We start from the raw sequence: 9,475 nt of genomic DNA, 5'->3' as shown, positions 1-9,475 counted from the left end.
CATGAAAAACATTTTGGAAAAAATTTCTCTCTCTCTCTCTCTCTCTCTCTCTCTCTCTCTCTCTCTCTCTTTCTCTTTCTCTTTCTCTTTCTCTTTCTGTCCTTCTTTTTTTAGTCATCAGAAGATATGAAGCCCAAGACCAGCAGATGGCTCGTTCATTCTGCTTTATTTTGGTAAAAGAAAACTCAGAAACTGAGACAGAAAAGACAAAAAAACAAAATTAAGATATAACAGATGTACCAAAAAGTGTTTATTTATTATTTTTCTACAGATGTCATTGCGTAACTTATCAAGATGATTACAAAAAGACAAAATGGTTATTATTTGCTTGCTGTGCTAGTCCAGTTTTCAGACCGCATCGTGAAAGTAGATGGCGTTGTAACTTCTCTGAGAAGCATTTAAATCTTACTACAGTGTCAACGACCCCCTCTTCAGCAACAAAGTAACTCTGCCTTTACTGGAAGCAAGCGACACATGCACAAGCCTACAGCGTTATGAGCCCCTCTTTTTTATTTTCCTATACAAATAGATATAGACACAGTTAAGCTGACAGGGATTTTATTTGACGTTTTTGATTTTTATCTTTTGTACATAGTCATTCTGTAAATGTATGTACTGTGCATTAGCACTTATATTTCAGGTGAATTCATATTAGATTGAAAAACACATTCCATGACTGGACAGGGTGGGTGGAGGGAGTTTGTTCTTCTAAAAACTCAAGAAAAAAGTTTGGAGGAGAAGAAAAATTCGGGCGACGTGGTAATATTTTGTGGCAGATAACTTTCTTTCCATGGGTTTTTTCTTTTCAAAGGGGAATATCACGATGAAAACAAATATTTAAAGAGATTATCTCGAGGACAGTTACTCGTTGTCTTGCTAATAAGTCATTATTATATTGGACAATGGAAATGTCTTTTCATTCTTTTAATGCCTGGCAAATCATGTTCTGTCAGTGTTTTTCAGAGCTAGTCTCGTGCACTTATTTGACCATTTTGTGAGCTCTTTCTCGGTGTAAGTGCATTGGGGTCCCGGCTGCAAAGTCACCCCCCTTTAATGTTAGGTAAAGACTGTGAATCTAAGTGTTATCTGTGGCATGGTCATGCATTCAGTGGTAGTCATTTTTACTAGATCAAAAAAAAAAAAAAAGGATGATAAAAATAATGGAAAAACAAGAAAAACAGTTTTCATTTCATCATTTTTATGAGTTTGTTATATGCACCTGTCTTGCTGGGTCGTTCCCTTCCTCATAATGTGCAGTAATTTGAATCCTATGCTGAATACATTGCTGAAACTCCTACTCTTAGATGGTAGTGTTTGATTTGTGCCTGTTTACTTTGTGGTGTTCTCTCTAACTCCTCTGAGTCCCCCCTCACCTTTCTATACTATTCCTTATTGAGCCCCTAACTTAATGCTTTCTCTGAACCCTCACCTCTCTCTCTCTCTCTCTCTCTCTCTCTCTCTTACTCTGGCTCACTCTCTTTATCCTTGTCTACTAATCTTTTTGTACTCCCACTAAAGAATGCTTAGTAGCAAGCCGAACCATTCATTTGTTTTGTACATAAATGTGCCAACCGCTTGACAGTGGCTTTTCTGATCTGTAGGGACAAACTGCTTGCATAAATAAACTACACTGGTGTACTTGTTAATAAATACTCTACGGTTGTTGTTCTTAACAGTATGTGTATCATGTTCAAATTATTCCCTTCACACACACACTCTAAAAATGTTTTGTTCATTTATGTTTATGTGGTAAGACCTAAATTAATTGATTTTACTCCTAACTAAAGAGGATGCACAAAGTCATTTGTAAAGGTCAAATTAGAAAACAGTATTTGCAGCTTTTTTTTACTCTTATGCAGACCAAGGCTACAATTATTTAATCAAAAATACAGTAATATTGTGAAATATTATTACAATTTAAAATAACTATTTTCTGTATTTTTATATTTTAAAATGTAATTTATTTCAGTAGCCATTAATCCAGTCTTCGGTGTAATTTTTTAAACAACTGAATGTGTCATTGCTGAATAAAGGTATTCATTTATTGAAAAAAATAAATAAACCTTACTGACCCCAAACTTTTGAAAGGTGTTGTTTCTACAGCTGTTATTTTCACTCAGACCACAAGGTGACAGGCTTCAAAAGGACATCTCTCTTGTCTTAGACTATTGTATAACTTGAAAAGTCCTTATAATTTTAAGGTCTTGTCATTTTGTTCCCATATGGTTTCACAGCATAAATCTCTAAGTCAGATGTAATGTTTATTTTATTTTATTTTTTTTCAGTGAAATATAAATTATATAGACATACAAATGTATGGATTATTTTCTTGCTGTTATGTTTTATGTGATGTGGTGGTAAGACAAAATACCTTAACCTTAAATAAAAACATCTTTAGAAATCTCAACCTGTACTAAACTAAAAAGAAGAAACACTAATTAAGTTATAACAAAAGTTATAATAACATAATAATAAAAGCTGAATTGCTGAAAAAAAAAAATCACAGGGGTGCCAGCAATTCACTCCACTTTTTCAAAAATTATAATTCACTTACAGAATAGGGAATCCCTAAAATGAAACTATTAAAATTCACAAAACTGAGCAGAAATTATTGCAACAAGGTTAATGCATGCAAAATACAGTAGATGTTGTTACAACATAAGAATGGACACATTTCATTATGATGTTTTTTATTATGCATGCTTTCTCTGTACTCTGTACACTGGCCTACATAAACACACCTATTGTAATTAATCATGTTTTTACAAATTGGCACTGATGGGAAATTTGTTTATTTCCCAATGTAGCCTACCTTAAGAAGTTTTTATTCATACACTGTTAGATGGCCATGTTTTCGTATCAGTATTTTCTTATGCGATTATATATCTCTCAGACACAGTTTGGCCTGTTCTCAGTAAACCATGACCTGTACTTCAGCTTACACACAAGTGCCAAATATCCCCGAACACTTTACAGCGCGAGGCGAGGGAGGTGACGGAAAGTGCCTAGTCGCAGCCAGAATCAGTTCATTCACCAGGTGACGGATGGAAAGGTGTCTGCGAGTGGTCACGTGATGATGCTGAGAGAACCTTCTTGAAGTTTTAGACGATTAACGTGTGCCTGCAGAGCTTATCCACCTTCTCGAACTCAGTCACACACACTGAAGCACTCATACACACAAACAAACACGTACACACTTCCCATCCCACACTGCTCAACTTTAGTGACCTACTCAGCCTTGAGAAATCCTCTTTCTAATCTGGGTTCCTCCCGCCCATCCTCGTGCACACCTCCCAAACATCCCACTCCTCTTGGCTTCCCCTCTCACCTGTTAGCATGCTTAACAAGATGCATGCTGCGAGGCACTTGTCATGCTTTTATTGGTTTTCCTTGGGGACTGATAAAGGAGTTTTTGTCCACTGATGATCGAGTGGGGATCTGATGTGTGGAAGTGTGTGTGTCCGCGCTGGTTCATCTGACTGAAGGATGTATCGTCTGCTGGTGGCCCAGGTTCTCCTGAGCTGCTGGAGTGTGGCACAACCCTTCTGTCCTTCCCAGTGCACCTGTGTGTACCACGGACGTGGCGATGGCACTGGTAGCAGGTAAGGAAACTTTTTTAATAATAACTTTTTTAATAATAACAATAATAATAATAATAATTTAACAAAACAATTATAATACATATATATAATAGAGTTTTGTAAAATGTCAATTTTTGATGTATATAAACTATTTTAGTATTTTAATATTTTAGATTTAAACTATGGACGTGGAAAAATATAATGAGCTTTTTTTTTTTAACAGGCAAATGTTCTTGTAGGCTATGCATAAATGTATATAGGTTTTATTTGACAGAAGTAAATAGAATAAATATGCACAATCAGAGAATACTGACCTGAAAAAAATGATGTTTTCAACAATATAACATCAATAAAATCGTCTAATTAAAATATTATTTCTCATAAAATAGGAATCAAGAAAGATTTTTGTTTTAACATAAGAATAGACACGTTTCTTAATTATGTTTGTAATGGTATGTTCCTTGATACTAAATAAATATCAATTCACACACAAGCCTACAGTATATAAACATTTTCTTGGCAATTCATCTCGTTTCTTACAGATTGGCACTGAAGGGAAATCTGTTTATTTTTACTAATATAGTCTACCTTTAGAAGTTGCTTAGTGATGTTTTACTTAATTGTTATACATTGCAATAATATTATAAAATTTTAAGTTTTGGGAAATGTTTTAATATTTTAAAAATCTTTTAATTTGTCATTCAATTACAGTCCAGTATGCAAATATATATATATTTATATTATTCTTATTATAAATAAACTGGATTTCAAACATGCCATCCACTTGAATAAAAATAGATTTTAAACTATCACGTGGGTTATAAGCCTGTGTTTATCTGAAGTGCTTAGCCCTAGAGTTAGAGGATTTAGAATCATACCCCACCGGTGTAGCCTACTGTTTTATAAAGGGTTTATTTAACAGAATCAGACAAGTGCAGACTTACTTAACATACACTTAGAAATAATGTTCATAGGTTTGCTTATATATATATATATGTGTGTGTGTGTGTGTGTGTGTGTGTGTGTGTGTGTGTGTGTGTGTGTGTGTGTGTGTGTGTAAAAAAATATATATATATGTAAAAAAATCCTTTCTAAATATTTCTCACTTGGGCTAATAAAATCCACAGTGAACATCACCACACACAGGCTCATACTGGTCAAAGTGATTAACCTCTGTTATAAAAATCTGCCCCAGGTCTGTTCTATGCAATGACCCTGACATGTCAGATATTCCAGTCAACGTCCCTCTAGACACAGTCAAGCTGCGGGTGGAGAAGACAGCTGTGCGTCGAGTGCCTACGGAGGCCTTCTATTACCTGTCAGAGTTACGCTACCTGTGGATAACATACAATTCAGTCACCTCTGTGGATCCCGGCAGTTTCTACAATCTGAAAGTGCTTCATGAGCTACGGCTGGATGGGAACATGATCGCTATCTTTCCCTGGGAGTCTCTAAAAGAGATGCCCAGTCTGAGGACACTGGACCTGCACAACAACCGCTTGACTAGTATTCCTGTGGAGGCAGCACCTTACCTAGTGAACATCACCTACCTAGATATTTCTAGTAACAAGCTAATTACCCTTCCCTCTGACCTGGTGGACATCTGGCCTCCATTTTCAGGCATCCTGCCCAGTGCCAATGCTTCACAAAAGATTGTTCTTGGTGGGTAAAATGATGATGGCACATATGCATTATGATGTTGAATAAGTATTATGACAGAAATGTATAAACCTTTCTTTTAAGGGCTTTTCATTCTAAGTGACCTTACTTTGTTGACATAAACTGAGTCAGCAAAAGAAATCAAGCATTAAAGGAAGATTCACATTAGTGAATTAAATTCTAATTTACACATTAAATTTGAAAGTTTTCCTTTAAAGGACATGATAATAATTTTGTCATGCTGAATCTGATGTTTACTTTTTTGATGTCTATCATGTTCCTTATGGCTCAAGTAGTAGAGCATTGCGTTGGCAGTGCAAGGTTGTGGGTTCGATTCCCAGGGAACACATGTTAGGTAAAAACTGTTAGCCCAAATGCACTGTAAGTCGCTTTGGATAAAAGTGTCTGCTTAAATGTAAATGTATTGTGTTGACGTACTAAAGCACATTTAATTCTAATTAAGTGTAGTGTGTTATTTAATGTTACATTTGAAGTTAAATATTTTAAATGTACTAAATTTCAACATTGCGAAGTTAACTATGTAACATAAAAGTAACTATATATATATATATATATATATATATATATATATATATATATATATAGTATATATGTATATATGTTTTGTTGTTGTTGTTGTAATAAGTCCTTTTTTAACTATGCTGAAGTGCACTTCTTTTTCACAAGGGTTAGCTCTACCTAAAATATTAAAATGCAAAGAATTTGAGGAGACATATGAAATACAAAGTAAAAAGAGTCATCAATATCCCTCTTTTCACCATGTCTTTTTATAGTAAGTGTGATCTTTAAATATCTAAATCTGTCTGTGTCTTCATGGGCTCTCCTAAGTTAAGTACAAGCTAATCTTCTAATGGGACTTTACACTGTTTGTGAGGTTCTGAGATTTTAGTTTCTTTGAAGTGCTCTTCTGGCAAGAGAATGATTCATATTTTCTCAGTGAGGTCTAAACAACAGATCCCAGCTGAAAAGAAAGTTTATTTGATAGATGCATGTGTGTTTGACACCAATGGATATAAAATTCAACAGTACACTTGCATGGCATTTACTAAAAGTATAGCATACTTTTGCAGCTGGTGGAGGTGGCATGATGTAATGCGTGGTTGTTTCCATTAGGTTTAATGTTAGTTAAGTTTTAGGCCAAAACAACATTGATCACGGTATGCATGAACAGTCTCACTACAACAGCACTTTTGCTTGTGTGATATTGCTTAAATGCAGCTGCATATTCTGTACTTTCACCAGGTGCCATACAAGTGTAAAGATGTGCACAAAAGCACAGTATGACCGGGATTTACCCTGTATCATCAGAATATTAACAGTTGCCGCCATCCAGCTGTTGAATTGCATCAGCGGACCGTCTAATTCCCTGTTTACAGTCAACCGATCTTCATCCTGCACCATAGACAGAATTATGGGCATGCTGTGGTGTTAAAATCCAACACCTGATGCATGCTTTCTAGACAAGAAATCCTAGCTTCAAAATTTACAACTGTCTGATTTAATGGGAGTAAACTGCTGTTATATGAATAAGTAAACCCGTGGTCTTCATTTCAGAATGTTGAGATGCCAATCCAACATGACTTTGTTTTAATGTTATTATCTGTGTTTGAGGTATACTACTGTGAATACTTCTATATTGTACATGGGTTGGATACACAATTGCAATTCAAATTTGAATATAAATACCTAGAATTAAATTTCAGTATAAAATTTGAATGTTCACCGGACAGCCTCGTTTGAAAGTTTTGAAAAATATTGGTTTTCTAAACATATTCTGTAAAACTTGCAGGTCTACAGGATAACCCCTGGTACTGTGACTGTCGGATTTCCAAGCTCATTGAGTTGTCTAAAATGGCCAGCATACCTGTGGTGTTGATGGATCAGGTTCTGACATGCAGTGGACCAGAGAACTTAGCTGGCGTTCTGTTCCAGCGGGCTGAACTGGATCAGTGCCTCAAGCCATCAGTTAGGGTTTCAGCAACTAAGATCACTTCATCACTGGGCAGCAATGTGCTTCTGCGGTGTGATGCCACTGGTTTGCCTACGCCCACCCTTCTCTGGACCAGAGCTGATGGAACAGCAGTCAACAACACAGGTACAGTATGAGTGTCACAATGTATGTTAATGTGTGAAGTTATAATTGAACTGTACCGCATTTTTCGAGTGAATGTCTTGACTGTAAATTACACCAGGTGTAATTGAGTATTTGAAGGATTGAATTTTCAAGATAACATTTCAGCTGTACTAAAGTGTTTACATGACATTTTAACAAAAAAAATGGCAAACTATCCATGTTCATACTGTATATTACAATTAGGTAATGCTTAAATTCAGTTGTAACATTATTTATTTATTATTATTATTTAGACAAAACAATATATCATATAATATATACAGTGGGTATAGAACAGAACCCCCCCCCCCCCCCTTAAAATAATCACAAAAATAAACCACAGGAAAGTGGACTGCAAAGGTCAGAGTTTTGAACGCCTGATCTAAAGTATCCTCTAACCTTATTGTTACAAATATTTGTAAGTTTTTAAGTAATTGCTTACCATTTTATGTCTTGTCTCTGTAGTTGTGCAGGAATCTCCAGGCGAGGGGGTCCGTTGGTCCATCCTCAGTTTGCACATCATCACATTTAAAGATGCAGGCAATTACCGCTGCAAGGCCAAGAATGTCGCTGGAAATGCTGAGGAGTACATCACCCTGTCTGTGGATGGGGTGCAGGCCTCAACACCTTCCCCTCCGCTAAACATAACCAAGCGGCCTGACGATCAACCCATAACTTCTTTTGCAGGGACTAGGATGCCTTTGTACACTACCTTAACCCCTGCGCTCACAACCAGAGCTGCCATGACCACAATGCCACCTCTGACAACCAGGAAGAGTCCGGGACCAGGTGGAGGAATTCAGAGGTCCCCACCTGCTGGAGACAAGCCAGCTAAGATCCAGCAAAGCAAGGGAGGCAAGGGTTCAATGATGAGCGAAAAGTCCAAAAAGAAAGCTGATCTCAAAGACATTGAGGTAGTGGAGGTGACAAGCGACACGGCGGTCTTACTGTGGAGAGCTGAAGGTTTGCCAAGTAACACACCCTTAACAATGTTCTACTTTCCATATGATGCAAAAGACGATAAGGAGACCGTCGAAGCAGAAGTTGGTCAAGGGAAGCTGCTCTTAGAATATCTGATGCCTAACCAGGTCTACACAGTGTGTTTGGTTGCTAAGGGTTTGGTGTCTGGGAAAGAGCAATGTGTGGATTTTACTACTCTAGATAATGGTGAAGAAGATGGGCAGAACAAAGTCCTGATGATTGCCAGTGGGATCGCATGTGCTTTTGCAGTGCCTCTCATTGTGGTGTTGCTCTACAAGATCTTATGTCTCTGCTGTAAAGGAAACAGTAGGAACAATGGACCAGATGATGACCTTTCAAAAGAGACGTATGTAAAGTTTGAGACGCTCACCATGAAACAAAGGACTCTGAACGGGCAGGCCAATGATCTTTGGGCGAGAAGGCAGACTCAGGAGTCAGAGAGGATGCTCCTGTGCTCACGGTCAAGCATTGACTCTCAAATGACGTACAAGAGTGACAGCTCTAGATCCGAGTATCTGTGCTAATGTATATATAGCCTGTCGGCTTTGTGTGTTATCCTGGCCACACACTTGGTATTAGACAAGCTGTGGCAACAACAGTTTTAAAAGATTAGCTCTTGATATGCTGTCAAACTCGTTGCCTTACAAGACTTATCTTGACCCACAAATGGTCTCATTTCCCATTTTTCAAAAGCCATATTCTTCCCCCAACACAACTCTGTATTTATTTTTTATGAAACACAGTGTACATGAATATTGTGTATTTTTGTGTATGCCAACATATGATGAACTAGAGTTACATAATATTAATTTAATTAAACCTTTTTATTGCCTAAATCAAGTATTTCCTTCTTTTTTTTCTCAATAGGAACCATTGATTTTTGGTGATTTGTTCTGCAACAGATGAATGGCAATGAAAAGTTAACACACCAAATTTACAATAGGCACCAGCTTATCTTTCTTTTCTATCTATCTATCTATCTATCTATCTATCTATCTATCTATCTATCTATCTATCTATCTATCTATCTATCTATCTATCTATCTATCTATCTATCTATCTATCTATCTATCTATCTATCTATCTATCTATCTATCTATCTATCTATCTATCTATCTAT

General features: G+C 36.6%; 1 protein-coding gene across 1 annotated transcript; it reads left to right on the top strand.

Moving 5' to 3' along the window:
- The first annotated feature begins 2,800 nt into the window (after nucleotides 1-2,800).
- On the top strand, nucleotides 2,801-9,191 carry LOC132113695 (leucine-rich repeat, immunoglobulin-like domain and transmembrane domain-containing protein 3). The gene is made up of 4 exons (XM_059521619.1): nucleotides 2,801-3,602; nucleotides 4,777-5,243; nucleotides 7,051-7,356; nucleotides 7,840-9,191. The coding sequence occupies exons 1-4, from the start codon at nucleotides 3,487-3,489 to the stop codon at nucleotides 8,877-8,879; spliced, it is 1,929 nt and encodes a 642-aa protein (XP_059377602.1). The 5' UTR covers nucleotides 2,801-3,486; the 3' UTR covers nucleotides 8,880-9,191.
- The last annotated feature ends 284 nt before the right edge of the window (nucleotides 9,192-9,475 follow it).

Source organism: Carassius carassius, chromosome 33, assembly GCF_963082965.1.
Source record: "Carassius carassius chromosome 33, fCarCar2.1, whole genome shotgun sequence".
NCBI lineage: Eukaryota > Metazoa > Chordata > Actinopteri > Cypriniformes > Cyprinidae > Carassius > Carassius carassius.
Note: the sequence above shows the minus strand (reverse complement) of the source record. Positions and strands in the feature narration are given on the sequence as shown.

Bases quoted from the DNA above. Each gene is read 5' to 3' on its own strand.
- LOC132113695 (XM_059521619.1), top strand. From the start codon at position 3,487: ATGTATCGTCTGCTGGTGGCCCAGGTTCTCCTGAGCTGCTGGAGTGTG. The intron at 3,603-4,776 runs GTAAGGAAACTT...AATCTGCCCCAG, and splicing joins GGCGATGGCACTGGTAGCAG to GTCTGTTCTATGCAATGACC. The intron at 5,244-7,050 runs GTGGGTAAAATG...TAAAACTTGCAG, and splicing joins TTCACAAAAGATTGTTCTTG to GTCTACAGGATAACCCCTGG.